General features: G+C 29.1%; 2 protein-coding genes across 2 annotated transcripts; both read left to right on the forward strand.

The window, feature by feature from the left end:
* Nucleotides 1–5,034: 5,034 nt before the first annotated feature.
* LOC125830286 (glucose-6-phosphate/phosphate translocator 2, chloroplastic-like) lies at nucleotides 5,035–10,788 on the forward strand. Its single transcript, XM_049509502.1, has 5 exons — nucleotides 5,035–5,605; nucleotides 6,662–6,887; nucleotides 6,993–7,215; nucleotides 7,413–7,626; nucleotides 10,669–10,788. Exons 1-5 carry the CDS (start codon nucleotides 5,135–5,137, stop codon nucleotides 10,678–10,680), a joined length of 1,146 nt encoding a protein of 381 aa, XP_049365459.1. The 5' UTR covers nucleotides 5,035–5,134; the 3' UTR covers nucleotides 10,681–10,788.
* Nucleotides 10,789–15,850: 5,062 nt separating this feature from the next.
* On the forward strand, nucleotides 15,851–23,978 carry LOC125830254 (beta-glucosidase 47-like). Its single transcript, XM_049509468.1, has 12 exons — nucleotides 15,851–16,066; nucleotides 16,491–16,557; nucleotides 16,708–16,766; nucleotides 17,549–17,624; nucleotides 17,776–17,850; nucleotides 17,961–18,048; nucleotides 19,135–19,387; nucleotides 20,221–20,336; nucleotides 21,313–21,568; nucleotides 21,900–22,002; nucleotides 22,449–22,557; nucleotides 23,551–23,978. The coding sequence occupies exons 1-12, from the start codon at nucleotides 15,911–15,913 to the stop codon at nucleotides 23,738–23,740; spliced, it is 1,548 nt and encodes a 515-aa protein (XP_049365425.1). The 5' UTR covers nucleotides 15,851–15,910; the 3' UTR covers nucleotides 23,741–23,978.
* The last annotated feature ends 1,333 nt before the right edge of the window (nucleotides 23,979–25,311 follow it).

Raw genomic sequence — 25,311 nt, forward strand, 5'->3', positions numbered from 1 at the left:
TAGAAAGATTGATACCAAATGGCATTTGATTCTTTCTTAGTTGGCTGATTTGGTGTAGTGCTTGTGGTATCCTAAAAGGGGTTGCTATGAGATATCCCTCCCATGGTCCCTTTTCAATCGAGCTCGTCTCATTATATTTTCCTAGTGATTTGCAAGTTATTGCATATGACAATAGCTTCGACTATTTAGGACATGGAAGAAGTTAAAATCTAAATTTGAGATCCTACCCTTCTTGCACATCCAAAGAATAGTTCGTTGAAGATTTTCTTGAGATTCTCCAAAAACAAAAATTTCCAACATTTCACATAATTCTTAAAATTTGTGTTCAGTCAAAATCTAGATCTCATTGTGTGGGACTATACTGAATATGCTATTATTGTTATCCGTGTTTGATTAAAAGTAAGATACTTAAATTATAACGGCTTAAAATTCTCCATTTGTACTTCTAGGAATCTAACATTGTACCAAAATCTTCTTTCACTATCACCAAAACCAAACCTACACCTTTTTTTCTTTTTGTCCTCAATTATATCGAAAACATTTTTGTCTAAATCTTTCAAAACCCCATAATCCCCTCTTAATCTTTAGTGATTTCATATTTTCTTGTTCAAGACTCAATTTTTAATAATTCATGTATTAGCTTTCTTGTAATAATTCATAAGATAGGAATTGATATATATATAAATTATCATACATTACATAACACCACAAATGTTTATATCTTAGATAAGTTCCTTTGATTATAGTTTTGAAATTTTTTCAATTGAATCAATTTTTATATGAATTATCAAAATATTCTAGAAGTAGTAAGAGTATTAAAAAATAAAATTGAGACTTCACCTAATTGGTATACCACATTTTGACTTGTATATTTCGTATTACATTTAATTACAAAAATAGGTCTAAATCATAGTGATTGTTACACATTAGAAGACATTCAAAGTTAGACAATGTCTTTTTAAATTTAATTATTTGATATTCTAATTAGTTTGCGCTTGAAACATTTAAGAGAAACTTCAAAGAATTGAAGATAGTCTTACAAAACCAATTTTAAAAAATATGATTGATTCAAATTGAACGGAATCAGACATATTAAGAAGTAGAAAGTAACTGCAAATTTAATTGCCTACAACTTTTAATTATGATGTTTACATCAATTGTATATTAAGAAAATAATTAAAATTTTAAAATATGTGCATAATGATTAGTTAAAGATTGACAACAAACTATTAAGAAAATATCAATTAATACTAACAATAAATAAATACATAATTATTTATATTTATATATATTATCATTGAATAATTTTGAGGCTTTATTTTTCAGGGGCAAAAGTCATTGCTTCGGCAGTTTCAAGGTTGAGCTTCCCCTGCTCACAATTTATGTATTTTATTTTATTTTTAATAGTTTTTCAAAAACAAGTATATTATTTTATATTTAATAAAAAAATGATAATTCTAAAGAGGGCTAATAAATTGGTATCCATTAAAAATATTGAGTTAATATCTCATATGGTCACTCAATTAATACCTTTTTTCACAGAAAGTCACTCAACTTTCATTTATAACTTCAAAGTCACTCAACTATGAATTTTTCTCACAGAAAGTCACTCAACTAATTGTTTTTTTGTTAGAAAGTCACTCAACTTTTTTTATAACTTCAAAGTCACTAAACTATGAATATTTTACCTACAAAGTCACTCATCTATTGATATTTCATTTAGAAAGTCACTCAATCCATTTAAATATGTTTTCATTAAATTTTGTTGAAAAACAATTTTTTAAAAAAATAATAATAAGATGCTCATTTTAATTATTTTATTAAATTTATTAAATCATAATTTTGCTTTTAAACTAATTTCTTAAAAAATAATAAGATTCTCATTTAATTATTTTATTAAATTTATTGAAACACAATTTTTGTTTTAAACTAATTTCTTAACAAATAGTAAGATACTCATTTTAATTATTTTATTTAATTTTGTTTAAATACCAATTTATTAAAACGATTCTTTTAATAAAACTGTTATGCAGCCCGGCACCAGCACTAGTAACGGTGGATGCAATGCAATGCATCATTTTCGATTTAAAAATGCTACAGTGTAAATCTTATTATTTTTGTATTAGGTTCACAATAGTTATTATTTCTTTAAAAATTAGTTTAAACAAAAACTGTATCTCAACAAAATTTAATAAAATAATTCAAATGAATATTTAGTTTTTTTAAAAATAATTTAAATCAAAATAGTATTTCAATAAAATTTAATAAAATGATTAAAATGCGTATCTTCTTCTATTTTTTTTTTATTTTTTTAAATAATTTTTTCTGAATTCATCAAAGCTGAAAATAAAAGAGACAGACTTTTCAACTAGACGATTACCGACTGAACACATGAGAGACTATACATGAAAGTTTGAATTTGATTTACTAGCAAAACCTGAAACATCAGGTATTTACATTTGATTTGAAAAAAGAAAATATGTCTAGCTACCTCGAGCGTGTCTGCATCATCACCATGCATTATCACCAAGATCAGAAGTCTGCATCACCGCCACGAGTCTGAGCTTGAACCGCCAATCTAACCACCTCGATATCATATCCCGTAGATGTCCTTGCATGCGTTCTTCAAGCTGCTTTTCGTAAAACTTAATTCCAACAAAAGAAACCGCTATAATCTACTGATTTCCAAAGTTGATTATAATTAACTTTAAGGAGCCACGAACTTGAATCCACGAACAAAAGTCTTTCTGACTTAAAGTGTATTGCTTTTTTTTGTGTGCACTCTTCTTCCGTATTTCTTCTATTTTCTAAAAAAATAGTTTAAAACAAAAATTGTATTTTAACAAAATTTAATGAAAACATATTTAAATTGGTTGGGTGACTTTCTAAATGAAATATCAATAGTTGAGTGACTTTGTAGGTAAAATATTTATAGTTGAGTGACTTTGAAGTTATAGAAGAAAGTTGAGTGACTTTCTATGAAAAGAACTATTAGTTGAGTGACTTTCTGTGAAAAAAATCTATAGTTGAGTGACTTTGAGATTATAAATGAAAGTTGAGTGACTTTCCGTGAAAAGAAGTATAAGTTGAGTGACCATATGAAATATTAACTGATATTAAATGGCATTTGATTTTTTCTTAGTTGGCTAATTTGGAGTATTTTGGGTTAGCAGAGGCGGAGCCAGAATTTCATGTTAGTGGTTCTAAATTTTAAAAAAGAAATAATGATTTTAACCTAAAATAACAATCATCAAATTAACGAACAAATACAAGTATTTAATTCACTAAAAACGAATAAGGAAACAAATAAGGAAAAAAATAAAAAGGGAGAGACAAGAGTACACACCGGAGGCCAAATGTTGGATAGCAGCAATTAGATCAACAACAAAAGTTAGAATGAGAAAAAAATTGAGTTAAACTTTTTGAATGTGAGTAGAAATCAATAGTCAGATATTGTAATTTCATAGTACGATACAAATACTATTTTCCTTCTCTCTTTTTTTTCATTTAACAATTTTTTGTTTTTTTTTTAAATTTATATAAACCCACCTACGTTTTTAATTATTTCTTACCGACATTTTTATTTTTAAAAAAATTAATTACGACACAAATACTATTTCCTTACCGATATTCTATTTTTTAATGGGAAAAAGGGTAAAAAATGCACTTAAACTATGCAAAAGGAACAAAAATACCCTCCATCTGTGATTTGGTCCAAAAATGTCCTTTCCATCAATACTTTAGTCCAAAAATGCCTTTATTGTTATTTTGAGTAAAAATATGCTCATTTTTTCAAATAAATATATTATTTATTTTCTTTTTAACACATTCTATTTCCAATTATATTTTTTTTTAAATAGCAAATGTTTATCTTACTTCAATTCAAAAAAAATAATATATATCTCTTATTTTATTATAATTATATTTTATTGTTATATAAATATAAATTAATGATGAATATACTATGATCTTATATATCTGACATATATTATCTGTCAAAAGGGTACATGAAGTTATTCTATTTTAATTTATAAGATGAGATTAAGAAGAAAAAGAAATATTTCCTACATTTTTATTTTTTAAAGTGATTTTAAAAGAAAGAAATTAACAGGAACATGGTTCTTGTATAACAATTTAATTAAGAAGAAAATGTGTTTAAAAAGGAAAAAATAATATACTTATTAGAAAAAGGGCATTTTTGACCCATTTAATAATAATAGGGGCATTTATGGACCAAAGTATTGATGATAAGGGCATTTTTGAGCCAAATTATAACCGGAAGGCATTTTTGACCCTTTTTTTTTTTTTTATATATAAACACACGTTTAGAAATTAATCCAAAAATATTGTGTGCCTATCGAGATTCGAACCCACATTCCACGGGGTGAACGATCTCATTGGGTGCGCAACGACCATTGGACAAAACACTTCAATGTGTTTATGAGTTCGCAAGAAATATATATATACATTATACTTCATATTTTAATACAAATATAGGGTCTACGAAAAAGTCAGTGGGTTCGGCCGACGCCCCTTCTGCTACAATAGCTCCTCCCCTGTGTGTGGTATCTTAAATAAGGGTTGCTATGAAATATCCCTTGCTTGGTCCCTTTTCAATTGAGCTCGTCTCATCATATTTATCTAGTGATTTGTAAGCTATTGCATATGACAACAACTTCAACTATTTAGGACGTGGAAGAAGTTAAAATGTAAATCTAAGATCCTACCCTTCTTGCACACCCAAAGAATAGTTCGTTGAAGATTTTCTTGAGATTCTCCAAAAAACAAAAATTTCCAACAGTTCACATAATTCTTAAAATTTGTGTTCAGTCGAAATCTAGATCTCATTGTGTGGGACTATATTGAGTATGTAATTATTGTATGCTGTTGTTTAATTAAAGTAAGATACTTCAATTATGATCGCTTAAAATTCTCCATTTGTACTTCTAGTAATCAACATTGTACCAAAATCTTCTTTCACTATCACCAAAACCAAACCTACACCTTTTTTATTTTTGTCCTCAATTATATCGAAAACATTTTTGTCTAAATCTTCAAAACCCCATAATCCCCTCTTAATCTTTAGTGGTTTTATATTTTCTTGTTCAAGACTCAATTTTTAATCTTGATTATCATGGCTTGTTCTATAAAGCAATCATCTTTATCAATCACACATTCAAATTTGATTCCAAAAAGGGATTATAATCCAACTCTTGGATTTTTATCATTTTTTTCAATCCCAAAATCAAAGAATCAAAAATGGGATTTTTGTTTTTCAATCAAGAAACCTCTTTACATATCAAGAATTGAAAATCCCAAAGCATATGAAGCTGACAAGTCCCAGTCTTTAGATTTAAATATTGAGTTGCCAAAATCACAAGTTGATGGTCAGAAGGTTAAAATTGGCATATATTTTGCTATATGGTGGGGTTTAAATGTGGTTTTTAATATATATAGCAAGAAAGTTCTTAATGCATATCCTTTTCCTTGGTTGACTTCTACTTTGTCACTTGCTACTGGTTCATTGATTATGTTGATTTCATGGGCTATGAGAATTGCTGAATTCCCAAAAACAGATTTTGAATTTTGGAAGAACCTGTTCCCTGTAAGAACTCTTATGACTTTTGTGTGGTTTGGTGCTTTTTTGTGTGAGGAGGGGAGGGGGGGAGTATGGGAGTATCGTGTCTGTCATAGTATTAGCCTTGTGCATGTATTTTTATTGCTTTTGATATCGGTTATCATATGTTGTGTATTGTGTTTATGTTATTGCATTATTTCGTAGTTGTTTAGTATTAGCTTTATGCATGTATTTTTCTTGCTTTTGATATCGGTTATCATATGTTGTGTATTGTGTTTATGTTATTGCATTATTTCGTAGTTGTTTAGTATTAGCTTTATGCATGTATTTTTCTTGCTTTTGATATAGGTTATTATATGTTGTCTATTGTGTTTCTGTTATTGCATTATTTCGTTGTTGTTTAGTATTAGCTTTATGCATGTATTTTTCTTGCTTTAGATATAGGTTATTATATGTTGTGTATTGTGTTTCCGTTATCACATTATTTCATTGTTGTTATGGTTTGTGTTCTCTGAATGCTTTGTAATGTTTTCTTTATTAATTGGCAAGTTTACTTTGCTGTTGTATTTCCTTTTTCTGTAAACATTTTGATTTATTGTACTAGGGTCGAGGGTCTTTTAGAAACCACTTCTTAACCTCCAGGAGATAGGAGTATGGTCTGTGAAGTTATGATTTCTAGTATTGTTATTTACTCCCTTTGTTTCAATTTATTTGTCTGTTGTTTTTTACTTGACACGAAGTTTCAGAAAGTAAAGAAGCTTTTTGAATCTTCTGTCTTAAGCTAAAGCTAAAGATATGTAGAATGTACCAAAATATTATTTAATCTTATGAATATGCGGGTCTCGATTATGAGACCTGGAATGAGAAACTCTCGATAGGGAACGCTTCCTCTTTTAGTGGGCGCAAACATGCCAATTTGGATTGCATATTGGAGACATAAAGTAAAACAAGTTCATGAACATGTGAACTTTTGTTTAAGATTGAGAAATTAGCTTCGATCATCGGTCATTGAATGGAGAGATCGAGTACATGATTTTTTTATTTACGTCTAATTTTGTGCTATTCGTAATGGTGGTGATGTAGGTTGCAGTTGCTCATACAATTGGTCATGTAGCAGCCACTGTTAGTATGTCTAAAGTTGCTGTTTCCTTCACTCATATAATCAAGAGTAGTGAACCAGCTTTTAGCGTGTTGGTTTCAAGGTTTTTGCTTGGCGAGACATTTCCACTTCCAGTATATTTGTCGCTTGTGCCGATCATTGGTGGTTGTGCATTATCAGCTGCTACAGAGCTCAATTTCAACATGACTGGTATGATTTTCAATTTTCATAACTTTTGATCATCGATTTACTCATTGTGGTAGTGTGGATGTAGTAGTACGGTTAGCTTCTAAAGTTAGTTGATTGTTATTACAGGTTTTATGGGAACAATGATATCGAATCTTGCATTTGTGTTTCGAAATATATTCTCAAAGAAAGGAATGAAGGGGAACTCTGTTAATGGGATGAACTATTATGCGTGTTTGTCTATTATGTCTCTGTTAATTCTTACACCTTTTGCAATCGCGATGGAGGGGCCTCAGATGTGGGCATTAGGATGGCGAAACGCTTTCTCTCAGATAGGACCTAATTTTGTTTGGTAAGGATTGTTAACTTCCGCTTCTCATGATGATGTGTGCTCTCAGTATTTGTAGTTCTTAACATATACGCTATGTTGATGACAATGATTATATCTCTATATGTACCCCTTCCGTCCTAATTTTTGTGAAGGTGTTTGATTGGGTAACAGAGTTTCACGAGTAGCCTAATAATAGTTTGTTGTATATATGATATCAGGTGGATCATTGCGCAAAGCATATTCTATCACTTGTATAACCAAGTATCTTATATGTCCTTGGATGAGATTTCTCCCCTGACGTTTAGCGTAGGAAATACAATGAAACGGATATCTGTCATTGTTTCCTCCATCATAATCTTCCAAACACCAGTCCGACCCATCAATGCACTTGGAGCTGCCATTGCAATCCTAGGAACCTTCATTTATTCACAAGTAAGTTTTTCCTTCACTATCTAGTTAGACGTTACTCGAAAATCTTTTTGCAACAATAGTTCCTATAACGCATGTGGCATAATATTATTTTGTTGTCTTCTCATTGACAAAATAAGTGTCCAATGCTAAAAGACGTGCGAGTGAGCATTAAGAACGGCAAACAACTGCCCTGTTTTGAATACTCTGGCAGCACAACATGTTACCGAGTTTATATGTAACATGTTAGGCTCGCTAGTAAAGTGTTTGCTTTGGACGCCCAAAATTTAATAGCAAGGATAAATTCTAGTTAATAAGATGTTAGTCATTTGTTTGCAATACATTACCTTGAATATTTTCAATGTACACGGATATTGTAGTGCTAGACCAGATTTATCAGCGGACAGTTGAAGGCATTCCAATCCTGGTCATTCATAGATAGTCGGCGCTTTTAATCCTATTCTTCCCAACCAAATAAGCACTTTTGCAAAGTTCACCTTCCCGCGACATTCCATTCCTCTTAGTCGTACGTGCTCGTTCTATTTTGATTTGAATGGGCTGGGGCTCCCGAGGTTTTCTGCATTTATGTTGCAAAGAACACCATGCATGTTTAACCGTTTTCCTTCTCTGCTTTTTTCGAGCAGTCGAAACAATAAGGTGACTGGAGGTACAACGATGTTGTTGCAGCTATTATTGCTCTTAGCTCAACGAGAATTGGAGGGAGATGGATGGCGAAAAAAAGGGAGAAATCTTAGGTAGGAAGCAGTGCGGGATGTATGGTAGGTGCATGTCATGAACCAAGTCTGATATTTAAGTAGCGAAGCTTAGAGATGTATGTTTATTATTTATCATGTTTCGGAGTTAAAAACAATAGATTTTCTAGTCATAAGATTTGAAAATAAAAACTTGTAGCTTTCTCACTATATTCATGGAAATTGGTAGAAAAAAAAAACGAAAATGAAGAGATGATATGAGAAGGCATAAAACGCATGAGTAGAATGCGATTTATAAACAAAATTTGAAATTTCAAAGATATATCGTCCAACATAAATTATTACGTTTCGTATTGCAATATATAATATTATATTTGTGGAAATTCATATTATTTTACAATACATATAAATTCTCTTTGACATAATTTTTTTTTTTGCTTCATACCAAACATATCCTTTATTTATAATATGTACATAGTCGTATATAAAAAAATGTATAATATCTATCTATCTATATAGTCGTATGTTTTTGCTGAGATATTATAACATGCTTAAAGAATCCAGTCAAGCAAATCAAATCTCCATAAATTTTAATTATTTTTTTCAAAATTGCATAATCAATCATATAAAATCACATAAAATGAACCAGAAAAAGTATTTAATTGTAAATTAGGTAGAGAAAGGTAAGTTTAAAGGCTTGGTCCCATCTTTTTTTTTCTTCTTATTATGCAAATAATTTGAGGATTTTAATTCATGTCACTTCATGATCATTTCCCATAAGACTTAAAGTCTTTGTTTTGTTTAATTCCAACAACCACATCATTTGTTTTACTGTTCTTAGATTATTTCACCTTTTAGAATTTTTAATAAAATAAATATAAAAGATAGTTGAAGGAACATTTTGTCCTACAAATTGAATACAAATCTTGAAATCATGTTGTCAATAAGATTTGCATCGAGTACTTTATTGAAAATATGTTAATTCGATTATTAGAGCCTCGATTAATTTATATTCAATTTGTATAAGCCTTGTTAAAAAGGAAAATACATCCTATTAGATTTTTTTTCCATTTTCAAGGCTCGGTAGTGGATCTAGAACCCAAGTCAATGGCCTGCCACATGCGATGAAGGGTGGTCAGTTAGACACTCTTCATTGAAAAATTACATCATACATATAAAAAATTATATGAAGTACATAGATTAAAAATTACTTATCATACTTGTATATTAAAACTTAAACACTCTTAACTGTCCAGAATTCTTATAAATGCATAAGAACTCAATAACTTTTAATCAAACTATATATAAATATTATGGAATGATTGCAAAAATGGCGCACGAGTTTTTACATTCCTAATATATTATTTATATATAAAAAAAAATAGCACTTGCATATGTAAGATTTGTTACTTTTTTAAATTTGAATATATATTATTATAAAGATATCACTTGTTTTAACTTTAACAAAAAGGCCTCAACGCCTTTGCAAATCCCAACAACTAAAATAAAGAATAAAAAAATAAGTCTCCTTTAACACGTTTAAGTAATTATGTGAGATAGTCCAAGTTGGCTCTTGAACTTTGATAATTTTCTTAACACATCAAATAATTGGTAATTTTCTTTAAATTGTGTTAAATACTACTATTAATTGGAAATTTTCTTTAAAAAAATTATTACTCTCCTTTTTGTACAATATTTCAAAAGATGCATAAAGCTAGAACTAAAATAATGCATTTTGTTCATTTGTAAGGGAAAATAATTGCCTATTGTTATATATTTATTTGTATTGGTTGGAACGTAAGTTGTTTCTTGAAAACACCTTTAATAATTTCACAAGAAAAGGACACAAACATGTTGTGTAGCAAATTAAATGATATGTCTATAGTTGGAACCACTTTGTTTTTGGATCCAAATGCCACAAATATCTACTACTAATAATTATTTAAGACAACCTTTAAGCAAACAATCCAATGGAGATATGATAATGATAGAAAAATGATACAAGATTCTATTAATATCCCACCATTATGTCTTGTCAACTTATCTTCTTTCATTTGTTTGCAATACATTACCTTGAATATTTTCAATGTACACGGATATTGTAGTGCTAAACCAGATTTACCAGTGGTATCCTGGTCATTCATAGATAGTCGGCGTTTTTAGTCCTATTCTTCCCAACCAAATAAGCACTTTTGCAAAGTTCACCTTCCCGCGACATTCCATTCCCCTTAGTCGTACGTGCTCGTTCTATTTTGATTTGAATGGACCGGGGTTCCCGAGGTTTTCTGCATTTATGTTGCAAAGAACACCATGCATGTTTAACCGTTTTCCTTCTCTGTTTTTTTTCGAGCAGTCGAAACAATAAGGTGACTGGAGGTACAACGATGTTGTTGCAGCTATTATTGCTCTTAGCTCAACGAGAATTGGAGGGAGATGGATGGCGAAAAAAAGGGAGAAATATTAGGTAGAAAGCAGTGCGGGATGTATGGTAGGTGCATGTCACGAACCAACTCTGATATTTAAGTAGCGAAGCTTAGAGATGTATGTTTATTATTTACCATGTTTCGGAGTTGAAAACAATAGATTTTCTAGTCATAAAATTTGAAAATAAAAACTTGTAGCTTTCTCACTATATTCATGGAAATTGGTAGAAGAAAAAAACGAAAATGAAGAGATGATATGAGAAGGCATAAAATGCATGAGTAGAATGCGATTTATAAACAAAATTTGAAATTTCAAAGATATATCGTCCAACATAAATTATTACGTTTCGTATTGCAATATATAATATTATATTTGTGGAAATTCATATTATTTTACAATACATATAAATTCTCTTTGACATAATTTTTTTTTTTGCTTCATACCAAACATATCCTTTATTTATAATATGTACATAGTCGTATATAAAAAATGTATAATATCTATCTATCTATATAGTCGTATGTTTTTGCTGAGATATTATAACATGCTTAAAGAATCCAATCAAGCAAATCAAATCTCCATAAATTTTAATTATTTTTTTCAAAATTGCATAATCAATCATATAAAATCACATAAAATGAACCAGAAAAAAGTATTTAATTGTAAATTAGGTAGAAAAAGGTAAGTTTAAAGGCTTGGTCCCATCTTCTTCTTTTTTTTCTTATTATGCAAATAATTTGAGGATTTTAATTCATGTCACTTCATGATCATTTCCCATAAGACTTAAAGTCTTTGTTTTGTTTAATTCCAACAACCATATCATTTGTTTTACTGTTCTTAGATTATTTCACCTTTTAGAATTTTTAATAAAATAAATATAAAAGATAGTTGAAGGAACATTTTGTCCTACAAATTGAATACAAATCTTGAAATCATGTTGTCAATAAGATTTGCATCGAGTACTTTATTGAAAATATGTTAATTCGATTATTAGAGCCTCGATTAATTTATATTCAATTTGTATAAGCCTTGTTAAAAAGGAAAATACATTCTATTAGATTTTTTTTCCATTTTCAAGGCTCAGTAGTGGATCTAGAACCCAAGTCAATGGCCTGCCACATGCGATGAAGGGTGGTCAGTTAGACACTCTTCATTGAAAAGTTACATCATATATATCAAAAATTGTATGAAGTACATAGATTAAAAATTACTTATCATACTTATATATTAAAATTTAAACACTCATAACTGCCCAGAATTCTTATAAATACATAAGAACTCAATAACTTTTAATCAAACTATATATGAATATTATGGAATGATTGCAAAAATGGCGCACGAGTTTTTACATTCCTAATATATTATTTATATAAAAAAAAAAATAGCACTTGCATATGTAAGATTTGTTACTTTTTTTTATTTGAATATATTATTATAAAGATATCACTTGTTTTAACTTTAACAAAAAGGCCTCAACGCCTTTGCAAATCCCAACAACTAAAATAAAGAATAAAAAAATAAGTCTCCTTTAACACGTTCAAGTAATTATGTGTGATAGTCCAAGTTGGCTCTTGAACTTTGATAATTTTCTTAAAACATCACATAATTGGTAATTTTCTTTAAATTGTGTTAAATATTACTATTAATTGGAAATTTTCTTTAAAAAAATTATTACTCTCCTTTTTGTACAATATTTCAAAAGATGCATAAAGCTAGAACTAAAATAATGCATTTTGTTCATTTGTAAGGGAAAATAATTGGCTATTGTTATATATTCATTTGTATTGGTTGGAACATAAGTTGTTTCTTGAAAACACCTTTAATAATTTCACAAGAAAAGGACACAAACATGTTGTGTAGCAAATTAAATGATATGTCTATAGTTGGAACCACTTTGTTTTTGGATCCAAATGCCACAAATATCTACTACTAATAATTATTTAAGACAACATTTAAGCAAACAATCCAATGGAGATATGATAATGATGGAAAAATGATGCAAGATACTATTAATGTCCCACCATTATGTCTTGTCAACTTAACTTCTTTCATTTTCATGAGTTTGTTGAACTTTCAAAAGAGATCACTTAATTTTTGCCCTCATGAAATGGTGAAAAATATGGCTTAGGATGGAGGTGGGGCGGGCCGGAGTGGGGTGGGTTAAGGTTTAAAACTATAAAAAATTTAACCCGCCCTGCATAGCATTTGTGTCTAGCTTCAACCTACCCCGCCCTGCTTCCATTTAATTCCCCTTAATGAGGGGATCTTAGCCATGTAATGTAAATTGGGTGAAATCATAATACTAGTTACAACATGAACACGAAATTCCACGAACTATAATATATTCAATACTCAATGGAGTTTGGAAAAATAGACTATACACCGACCTTATCATTATTTCATAGAAGTAGAGAGGCTTTTTTTAAAAAAACCTTGGCTCGAAATGCAAAAACTCAAAACACTAGGGAGAAAAAAGAAGGTAAAGATAGGGTTTCAAACACCTAATCAAACTCTTGAAAGCTACAGAGATTTTTTTTTTATTATACTAATAAGGGAAAAGGGTTAAAAATGCCCTTAAACTATGTGAAAGGAACAAAAATGCCCTCCGTTTATAGTTTGGCTCAAAAATGCCCTTAGCGTTAATACTTTGGTTAAAAAATGCCCTTAAACTATATGAAAGGAACAAAAATGCCATCCGTTTGTAGTTTGGTCCAAAAATGCCCTTACCGTTAATATTTTGGTCCAAAATTGCCCTTATTGTTATTTAATGGGTAAAAAATGCTCATTTTTCAAATAAATATTTTTTTAACACATTCTTTTCTAATAATGTTTTTTTTTAAAATTAGCAAATGTTTATCCTACTTCAATTTAGAAAAAAGTAAAAAATGAAAATATTTCTTATTTTTTATCGTTACATAAATATAAATTAATGATGGATATACTATAATCTTATATATGACATATATTATATGTCCAAAGGGTACATGACGTTATTCTATTTTAATTGATAAAATGAGATTAAGAAGAAAAAAAATATTTCCTACCTTTTTATTTGTTAAAGTGATTTTAGAAGAAAGAAAACAAGAATAGTGTTCTTCAATAATATTTTAATTAGGACGAAGATGTGTTTAAAAAGAAAAAATATATATTTATTCAGAAAAGGGCATTTTTGACCCATTTTGTAACTATAGGGGCGGGCATTTCTGGACCAAAGTATTGACGGTAAGGGCATTTTTGAGCCAAACTATAAAGGGATGACATTTTTGTTCCTTTCACATAGTTTAAGGGCATTTTTGAACCAAAGTATTAACGCTAAGGGCATTTTTGAGCCAAACTATAAACGAAGGGCATTTTTGTTCCTTTCACATAGTTTAAGGGCATTTTTGACCCTTTTCCCTACTAATAATTAGAGCACATTGTCAAATGTCAAATCAAAAGAAAATGTGGTCTTTTTGTAAAGGTACGAGATTTAAAGAAAAAGAAAAGTATAGCGACTCACAAACGCTTGAGAATCACACATATTTATGTGAAAATTATAATTAAAAAAATTAAATGATCAAATCATTTTTGAAAAAAAAAAAACTTAGCAGTAGAATTTACTTTAGTGTTTTTTTTTATATATATATATATATATATATATTATTTATTTTCCTTCTTAACAACTTTTAAATGAATTAAATATCACCTTAAGGGATGACATGGCAGGGAGAATGAACTCACTTTCCTAAAAGCGTGTGAAGAACGGAAAAAGAAAAACTGAAATTATAAGATTATATACCTGACATTTTTTTATTGGCCAACATATAAATAATATTTTAAATCTTTTTTGATAGATTAACTTTTTTTTAAATGTGAATTTTCTTATTTAAAGATAATGAAATTTGCGGGTCTAGTTCTTTTAATAAATTTTTAAGTTTTTCACTTTATTTTGTTGTCTTCCTCAATATCTTCTCCCCCCTTGAAGACCTCCCCCTTCTACCTTTCTTCGTAGACATTCCACACCTCTATCCACTACTTTCATTCCACCAGCCCTTTCTATATGTCTATGGTACCGCTAAAAACTTATTGTTTCCAAACGCATATGTATGTGATTATATTTATATAAGTAATATTATAATTTTATTTATAAATTGAATGTCGAATCCACAAGAATTTATGATTAACCCTCAACTAATTAAATTAAACTAATGCAAATTATTTATTCAAATAATAAAATCCAAAGTATAATTATAAGCTAACTAAAATTAAATACAAAGCAAATATAAACTTCAATCAAGAAAGAGTGAATTTATGGGATCGATAAATAAAATTGATCTAGGGCTATGAGCTATATATCTAACAATCATGTTGTATTCTTCCATTAATTGATTAAACTCTTTTATTTATCTAGTTTATTCATTAACACGATATTATGAAAGAATCGATCGAGTCCTTATTCACCTATTAATTTGATTCACTCTCGTTTCATAATAATATATCAATTTTTCGAAATTCTGAATCCATCCCAACTCCCAAGTTGATGCATCTAGAAGTATACTACATATACGACATGATTACTACTATTGCAATAATAGTGAAATCATAAAAAGAAAAAGAAAAAAATATCTCTAACACTTTGTTTGGATGGTTGTTATGTATATTGCTTCATAATATATCGTATTGTATTGTATTGTATCGTACTATATCAATGTATTGTTTTAATGAATACGATGTTTGAATAAATTGTATCATTCTTTGTTGTTACATAATGTCACATATCCCTAATTTGGATGATAAACCTACAAGAAATTGTAGGGTACGAGGTAGAGCTACTATGAAAAGGTTGGGTAGATAAAAAATAGAATTATTAAATAATAAATAAAGACAAAATGAGAAGTAAATACTAAGGTAAAGACGCGATCACACCAAATCAGTCATTACACAAAATAGGTTACGTCATTACCTAGTGATGAATTTAAACAATACGATACAATAGAACTTAAGTAACAATAAAAAACAAATATTGTATTTAGACTAACAATACAGTACAATACACCGTCCAAACAAGGTGCAAGTGCCGTGTGGTTTTTTCTATATAAACACTTGGAATACCTTCTTTCTATTCTATAACTATATTATCAAATTTGAAATATACACATTAGGGGGAAAAAAGAGACTTTTCTTTAAATATTATGGACTCAAGTATTTCAATAATATTATTTGCTTTTAGTGTTCTTTTTTCTAGTTTCATGGTATCATTTTCTCAGATAAAAAACCTTAGTATTGTCAAAGAACCAGATTCATTTCCAAGAAATTTCTTGTTTGGAACAGCCTCTTCTTGCTACCAGGTTTTTTTTTTTTTTCTTCTTGTTATCTAGTTGTAACTCTAGAGCGTAGTTAGATGGCTCAAGGGGTTCATTCAAATATCCTTCAACGAAATATTATACCTATATATGTTTTGAATTTGTTGTTGTTACTATTATTTTTTAATTCGTTTTTGAGCGAAAGATCAATCATAAACAGTCTTTTTACCATCATAAGGTAAGGTCTGCGGACACACTATTTTATCAGACCTCACCTATGAGATTATACTGAATTTGTTGTTGTTTAATTCTATTGATTATATATATATATATATATATATATATATATATATATATATATATATATATATATATATATTTACATTTTTTTAATGAAAATTCTGACTTTGTTACCGCGATACTTAAATTTTGGGGCCTTTTTAATTAATTTCTCTTGTTTCCTTTGCAGTTTGAAGGAGCTTTTCTTAGTGATGGCAAAGGCCTTAACAATTGGGATGTTTTTACTCATGAAGCTGGTGATCTTTCTTTTATAATTATTATAATATAAGTGTATATTTTATTAACTTCGGTATTAAGGCTAAAGATGCTTACCATCTGAGCAACGTACTTCTAATCATTGATTATCAAGAATAGTAGTAATATTTATTATTGAAAATTTCTTGCAGGTCACATAGCAGATGGAAGTAATGGAGACATTGCTCTAGATCATTATAATCGATATAAGGTACCATATCGCGATGCATCCCTTTTTATTTTTTTGAGTTGAATCATAATGATTCGAAATTTACTGATTCTACTAATTTACAAAACCGACTACCATACTATTAGGTCTATGAACTTTGATGTTGGCATATCAATCAAGTCTAAAAATGTGGTGTTTATGCGTTCTGTTTTCTTTTTGACACAAAAATATTCTTATATTTACTTTCACCGCTAACAAAATTCTTAAGCAGACAGAGCATAATTGCTTTTTTCAAAAAGAGATTTTGGTTAAAAGGTAAAATATACTCCCATGTAGGTCTCTTTTTAGTTGTGATGTTGCGTTTTTTGAAAGTTAATTTGACTATTTTTCAAATTAAATATTCAATATATTTTAACTAAAAATTAAATATTTAAAAATTATACAAAAAATACTATAAATTGTAACTTTTTACATATCAATCTGATAAAAAGATACAGCGAAAATTTTAAATGACTACGACAAGGAGACTAATGAATTTTATTCCATCACACTTTTTGGTGATAGCTAGTATTTTCTTTCTTGCACGTCTGAAAATAAACTAAAACCAATGAAATATTATTATATTATTTCTGGCAAAATGATTAGGTACAAGTGTATTATATGCGCCAAATATGTGAATGAATTGTTTTCATATACCTTTGGTATTTGTTTTATTATCCCATGTCACCTTATGTATTGATGTGACACCAAATAAAAGTGGAGCAAAAATAATATGACTTGTTGTAATTATAATTTAAATATTTGTCTATTTGACACTCCTACAGGAGGATATTAAACTTATGGAAGATATGGGAGTGAATAGCTTTCGTTTCTCTATCTCATGGGCAAGAATTCTACCTAGTAAGTTACAACTACTCTACCGATCTCTCGTATTTTGATAAATTTTAGTTATATACATCATCACTATAAATAAATGTTTACGCTATTAATTCGTCTTTACTTGTGTTTAATTTCTCCTTGATAATGTTTTATTGTCCTAAAATTGGATTAGAGGGGATGTATGGAGGTGTCAATATGGCTGGAATTCAGCACTACAATAAGTTGATTGATGCACTCCTACAAAAAGGTTACTTCTTCTTGTTCTCTAATTGATGAAGTTTGATCTCACCATTGTTATTTTCGATCATTGAAATATATACTATTAATCATGTGTTTAACGATTGATGGAAATTACAGATATCCAACCATTAGTCACCTTAGCACATTATGACATACCTCAAGAACTTGAAGAAAGATACGGAGGATGGCTAAGTCCCAAAATACAGTAAGCAAGATTTGACAGTCTTTTTTTTTATTTTTATTGTTTAGTGAGTGAGTAAAAAATATTATTTTAAGAGTATTTAAATATAATTTAGAAAAATATTGTGGGGTGTTTTTTTTTTGTTTTTTTTTTTTTGTTTAGTGAGTGAGTAAAAAATATTATTTTAAGAGTATTTAAATATAATTTAGAAAAATATTGTGGGGTGAGGAAGGAGTGGTGGGGTTAGGGGTGTTGGGGGTGGGAATTATAGAGACAGTAATCTTCAAATGTCACTTACGAAACTTATTTTTCCTGTTTTCTCTAAGAAAATTACTTTTCTAATTTTTAAATAGCTTGTTTTTTCTATAAAAGAAGTGTTTTTCCATACATCTTTTACGGGTAACATTTCAGATGGTCACTCAACTATGAATTCTTTAAAAAAGTTGCGTGACTTTCTAAGAAAGAACCTATAATTGAGTGACTTTCTGGAAAAAAAATGTTCATAGTTGAGTGACTTTTTGAGTTGAAAAAACCAATATTAAGAAAAGAGTTTATAATTAAGTGACCATCTTATTAGGTTACTAAATTGGAAGAGCATGTTTCCTCCGTACCAAACACACCCTTCAATGACGACAACAACAACAACAGAACAATAACATTTCTTCTATTCCAAATAAATTATCACTTTTCATATCGCTCTATTTAAGCTACATTTAGAAGCAAACCTTAAATAAATACTTCCTCATTTTAAAAATGAAAAAGAGTATTAGGCATTATATGCCAAGGTTTATTATATTATAATTAGGGCGGTTGTTGCATTTCTGCTATCGGTTCATTTAAATTCGTACTCCCTTCGTCTCAATCTACGTGACACTTTTTAAATTTCAAAATTAAAATAAGTCTATTTTTTACTGTAAATTTTTCATACATCTTTTAAATATCTTAAATTGTCAATTATTGTGACTTATAGTACCTTTTACATAGTTTATAAATATAAAAATTTCATTTCAAAAAATTTGAAAATTCCATACGTAAATTGCCAATCAAATGTAAACTATTTGACTCTCGAAAAATGAAAAGTTTCACATAATTTTTTTATTTTTTTATCAGGGATGATTTTGGTTATTATGGAGATATATGTTTCAAATATTTTGGTGACAGAGTTAAATATTGGGTAACTATCAATGAACCGAATGTAGTGGCGGTTCGAGCCTATAGATTGGGTACTTTCCCTCCGGTTCGATGTTCCGGTTCATTTGGTAATTGCAGTTTTGGGAATTCAGAAAAAGAGCCTTTTATTGCAGCACATAATATGATTTTATCACATGCTGCGGCTGTCACCATTTACAGAACAAAATATCAGGTTCAAAATATTATTATTTTTGGGTAATGAATATGCATATTAATAAAAAATATTAAAATATTTATCGGTGTTAGCTAATTGATATTGAATCTAATGTCACTAGGTGCTAGTATAAGTTTTAGGGGCATTTATAAAGAGTGTTAACTGCCTCTAAAAAACATATTAGCGGTAATTAAGTTGTTGTTGTTAATTAATTGCCGCTAAAGATCATTTTGAGTACAGTGTATTTCCTTTTTTTTTCACATGAATTAACATTACTAGTAATAAAGATTTTTCCCTCTACAAATGCTATAAAACATAATTTTCCGATCCCATTTCACCGAACCAGATTATTAGAAAAACGCATGATGAGGAATAAATTCTTACTGTAATAGTGGAAATAGTCATTGAACATTTTTTTTTTCTTATTAGTCCAATCAAAATATTTTTGAGAATAACCACTAAACATTTTTCAGTGGGAAATTTTAGTTGGAAAATAGTAGTTTCTAAGTAGTGTACCATTATCTATGTATTAAAAGTTAAAACACACCTAGTTGAAAAGATAGTAAAAGTTCCAGTAGAAAAAAACAACTGATATATAGTATATGATGGCCAGCTAGTTAGCTTCGACGTGTGTTTTAATTTATTGATGATGATAGTTTAGATAGCAAAAAAAAAACAACTGATAGTTGATTTGCGAAATAGACAAAAAATTGATAATTCAGATATATTTTTTACCGTTAACTCAATATTTAACAAATTATGTATATTAGATTTGATGAGAATTGTGAAATATAGATTTAGTAAGAACTCATAATGAAAATGTATTTTTTTTTTTGTGGTCATATATACAGGAAAGACAAGGAGGAATGATTGGAATATCTTTGAATACTCAATGGTATGAACCTTTTAGCAATTCCTCACAAGACAATTATGCAACTCAAAGAGCTAGATCTTTTGTTTACAATTGGTAAGCTTTCTTTGTATTTTGGTATTCCATAAATATATATATTTTCATGAAAAATACCTTTTTAACGTCACGTAAGTAAATTTTAAAAATATTTATATATAATTTAAATAAATATTATGAATGGTGAAGGTGAGCATAATATAAAGGGAGGTGGGTGAGGGTGGGGTAAGGAAAGGTAGGGTAGGTTACGTGGAGCAGGGTTGGTGGGTGGGGATGTTGGTGGTAAGGAGGACACTGTTAAAAAAAACAATAACAACAAAAAAAAAAAAACGGACCTATGAAGGAATACTACATAAATATGTTCTTTAATTTGATCTTAGTTCATATTTATGTCCTTCGATTTTGGATGTGCATAAGTAGACATTTAAAATTGTATAAAATTGAACAATAGACACAAGAATCCTACGTGACATCCTACACGACAATTTGTGTCTTACGTGGTGTTTTACATGTATATTATGACATGTAGGACTCCTGTGTCAACTTGTTTAATTTTATACAATTTTAAGTGGTTACTTGTACATACCTATATAGTTGAAGGGCATAAATGTGAAATGATCGAGTCCAATTGTTCATGACTTCAAGGACACATTTATGTGTTATACCAAAAAAGCAAAATCTGAAGGTTGGTATTTCGATATCGATAAGAATTTTACCAACTCCTTATGTCAATTTTCTTTATAGGGTTTTATTATTTTTTTGGTTGTGCGTGGGAGATTATCAATGTAAAATGCCAGTTATGAAATTTATATTTTTTTTAAATTTTAAAGTCAAAGTTATTTTTCTAGTTCTTAAAAAGTTTGTGATCTATGTAAAAAATATTTTAACTAACTAAATACGTAAAGAAAAACTAAAAACATTTTCTTGAAATTGTTATAGCCCTTGAAATCTAATTTTCAAGGCTTCAATTATTAATTGGAGTTGAGTATAATGTTATGACCGTTTTAATAAAATATAAAATTATTGTTATATGCAGGTTTTTGGACCCTATTATATATGGAAAATATCCAGAAGAAATGCAAAAAATTCTTGGAAAGAACCTGCCTATATTTTCAAGAAATGATATTAAAAAACTGAAAAATGGCCTAGATTTTATTGGCCTAAATCATTATACAGCAGCTTATATTAAAGATTGTTTGTACTCTGTCTGTGAACATGGACAATATTCTTCTTGGTCAGAAGGTTCTTATTTTCGTGCTACAGAAAAAGATGGTGTGTACATTGGAGAACCTGTAAGTATAAAATCCGTTTCATTTTACTGTCTTAATTTGATTTAATAAAGAATTTAAGAAAATATTTTTTAATTAAAATGTGTATTTGTGTATTGAAATCAATTTTTATTAAAACACCTCGAATCCTAGATTGCTAATAAAAGTAAGTTTTGAAAGAAAGAAGAACTAAGTTTCGTTTCAATTAAACACCTCGATTGCTAATAAAACATTTCAGCTAAACACTTTCGATTCAAATTTTAATTTATTTTATTTTTGTGTGTATTAATTCTCATTTGTCTATTTTGAAAACAAATATTCTTACATTAATTGATTTATTTTATAAATGATTCAGACTGCAGTGGATTGGCTATTTGTGTATCCTCAAGGGATGGAAAAACTTGTGATGTACATGAAGGATAGATTCAATAATACTCCAGTCATCATAACTGAAAATGGTAACAGAAAAGTTAAAGTTTACCTTTATTTGTGCAATTTTAGAAACACAAAAATCATGACATATTAATTAATTGGAAAATATAAAAATTTATCCTATATTATACGAAATATCTTAATTTTATGCTTCGTCATACTTTGGGGATATGCATAGTTGCATACCTTAAGTATCATTAGCTAATTATTTCGCATTTGTCTTTTAACCTTAATGGATTTCAAGCCTGAAACATATCGATCAAATGGTAGTTTAAAGTTTTAAACCATATATAATCAAAAGTAAAGGGTTAAGTTTTAACTTTTTTTCTCAAAGTATTTGACATGCGAAAATTTATAGTAAAATTTACTCTGAAACTTTGATAAAGTCAAGAACAAGTGAGATACAACTTGCAATGAGGTATATGAAATATCTTTAGGGACAACTCCTTATAAGAATTGGACAATTTTGCAGGTATTGCTGAGAGTGACCATCCAAATTCTTCCCTAGAAGATGCTCTCAATGACACTCAAAGAGTGGAGTACATGCATAACTACTTGAATTCCTTGGCAAATGCAATGAGGTACTTCTCTCTCCACTCTCCAACACACATACTTATTACTCCCTCTATCCTATTTTATGTGACACCATTTCTTTTTTGATCAATCCCAAAAAGAATGTCACATTTTCTTATATGGTAAGTATTTAAACGTACAATTCCTCTTTTACCCTTGTTGGTCCACTTAATCTTAAAGATAGTACTCCAATACATTTATGAGGAGAGAGAAACGTGAGTCTACTTTTTAATATGACTGTTTTTTGAAGGGGAAATTTGGTAAACATTTTAAAGTCTTCATTTATTTCTTAAACTCCATGCCCGATCAAATGTTGCCAGAACGGATGGAGTATAGATTTTTCAAAGTGACAAACACTAGCACGTGCTTGTAAGAAGAATGACAGGCTCATTCTAGGACGAATATTAGTAACACAAGTCCCATCATGAACCTGAGTAGTCCATTTAGTTATGTCTGTGTCACTAATGAATTTTATAAGTAGTTATGTTTTCATCATCTATAGACTAATGAGTTTTATAAGTAGTTATGTTTTCATCATCTATAGTTGCAATTAGGAGCAATGACTATTTTTTAAAGACTAAAATCGAAAAATGAACAGTAAAAGTTGTTTCTACTCACTTATGTCAATTAGTACACTCCTAATCCCATTCTTGGGTCAGTGTGCCACAGAGCCACGACCCTTTGTTGCTTGCATGTGCAATCCACAAATTAATAGGGTTACAACTAAGAATTTTGACTAAGGGGAGTTAGAATACAATTTGCACCTTTCGAACAATTCATTTAATACACAACGTATGATATATACATTAAAGAAAATAAACCTATTTATATCGTGAAATTTTCTGACATAAGGGTGTCAATTAATTCCCTTTGGACAAAGATAGTTCCACTACTAGATTCATGGAAGTCTGTCTGTCTATCTATCTTATCTCTGATCACATTATATATTAATTAATATTTATATTAACATATATGTTTGGTTGATTTTTTTTTATAAATAGGGAAGGTGCAGATGTGAGGGGGTATTTTGCTTGGTCATTGCTGGACAACTTTGAATGGTTAGAAGGATATACAAAAAGATTTGGATTGCATTATATCAATTTTACAAATCTCCAAAGAACTCCAAAATTATCAGCCACTAGGTATAAGGAGCTCATATACAACTTTCAAAGCCAACTAGCAAGATATTGAACTAGAGTTTGAGGCGGAATCACAATGATAATTACAAATTCGATAAAATTCAATAGTTTTAATCATAAAAACAATTATGATCTAAAATTCATAAAGTAAAAATTTTAATTTCGACACTTGTCAGAGCGAAACAAGTACTAGCACCACCATTTTCGTTTGTCAAGATTTTCTTATTGTTTTTCTAAACTAAAGCAAGGGAGTTTAGTGTGCATTGAGCATATATAATTATCCAATCTAAATCTCTTTCTTTATACTAATAGAGGTGTATATGTTCCATATAATCAAGCTAATCTCTTTCTTTATGTTACATAGTTCATTCAAATACAATATATAATTATATGGATCAGATTATCCTTAACACATTAGATATAAAATGTTCTCTCTCTATGTTGTATTTACAAATAAGGTTATGTGGATCGAAACATGTAATGAAAAATTAAATTACTAATACAAAATCAGTATATGAGATTGTCTGTAATGATACTACCACCTCGAATAATAGAATATGCACTAAAATACGAAAACTTTGTCTTCCTAAGAAGATCATACATTTCAATATGACTTGTGAAACATAATAACTTGTATAATGAAATTAGATATATCGGGAAATTACTTGATTCATCAAAATATGAAAATTTGGTGATGATATGGAGGATTATTCACATATATTATTAGACATATCCAAAGTCTAAAGAATTTTTTTTATGTTTGGATAATTGAATTATTATATTATTAGTGATGACTCTCAATTCCCCGATAGAGCTACAATTATATTTTCGTATTTAAAAGAAATGTGTATTAGTAAACTAAAACTTATATCCAAACACATTGTTGATTTTGCTAGGAAAATTGTTGAAGTATTTCCTCTACCAACCTCTATATCTAAGCAAGTCAAACCAATTGTTTGATTTCTCCCGAGTAGGAAAGATTAAATTGAATATTGATAACACAAATCGAAGACTCTGTTTTTGTTTCTAACCTGTTTTAGATTCTCTTTCATTTGTGAAAACAAGCCTCTATTTTAGTATTTCTATCGATTAAGTAGCACAAGCTTAAAGTGTATTATCCCCTCTCATGTGAAAGAAAAAAGTTGATGCACCCAACTATCTGAATTTTTTTTAGAGATGATCAACGAAACCTACTTCAAGTCTCACCATAAAACTATGGATCATCGATCCTTTGGGGTGACCCAATGATTTGGACTTGAGACTTCCATATTTATTTTTTGTCAAACTTATTTAACAAAACGACATAGAATTTCACCTTCTACGACTATTATTGAAAACTACATATACCTACTCATGAAAATCAACAAATGAAACACTATCCACGTCAGGAGAAAAGCAAACGTGTGCATTTTATGGCAAATGAAGGTTACAAACATGAAAAAGATTTACTTCTACGAAAAAACTACAAGATTTTATTACCACCTTTTATAATTTTCCTATTTGTACCAAAAAAAAACTTGAAAATAATATAATAATATAAAGAATTGAAATTCTATATATGGTTTGAGATTTTCTTTGCGAAAAAGGCCACGAGGGCACATATTGTAATATCCTTTTTTGTGG

The sequence above is a fragment of the Solanum verrucosum genome, unplaced genomic scaffold, assembly GCF_900185275.1.
Source record: "Solanum verrucosum unplaced genomic scaffold, falcon-dt-bn FXZP01000072.1, whole genome shotgun sequence".
In the NCBI taxonomy this organism is placed as follows: domain Eukaryota; kingdom Viridiplantae; phylum Streptophyta; class Magnoliopsida; order Solanales; family Solanaceae; genus Solanum; species Solanum verrucosum.

What these genes read in the sequence shown, in the direction of transcription:
- LOC125830286 (XM_049509502.1), top strand. Translation starts at nt 5,135, where the DNA reads ATGGCTTGTTCTATAAAGCAATCATCTTTATCAATCACACATTCAAAT. An exon ending in TTTGGAAGAACCTGTTCCCT is followed by an intron (nt 5,606 to 6,661) that starts GTAAGAACTCTT and finishes GTGGTGATGTAG; the next exon opens with GTTGCAGTTGCTCATACAAT. An exon ending in GCTCAATTTCAACATGACTG is followed by an intron (nt 6,888 to 6,992) that starts GTATGATTTTCA and finishes TTGTTATTACAG; the next exon opens with GTTTTATGGGAACAATGATA.
- LOC125830254 (XM_049509468.1), top strand. Translation starts at nt 15,911, where the DNA reads ATGGACTCAAGTATTTCAATAATATTATTTGCTTTTAGTGTTCTTTTT. An exon ending in AGATCTTTTGTTTACAATTG is followed by an intron (nt 20,337 to 21,312) that starts GTAAGCTTTCTT and finishes TGTTATATGCAG; the next exon opens with GTTTTTGGACCCTATTATAT. An exon ending in TCCTTGGCAAATGCAATGAG is followed by an intron (nt 22,558 to 23,550) that starts GTACTTCTCTCT and finishes TTTTATAAATAG; the next exon opens with GGAAGGTGCAGATGTGAGGG.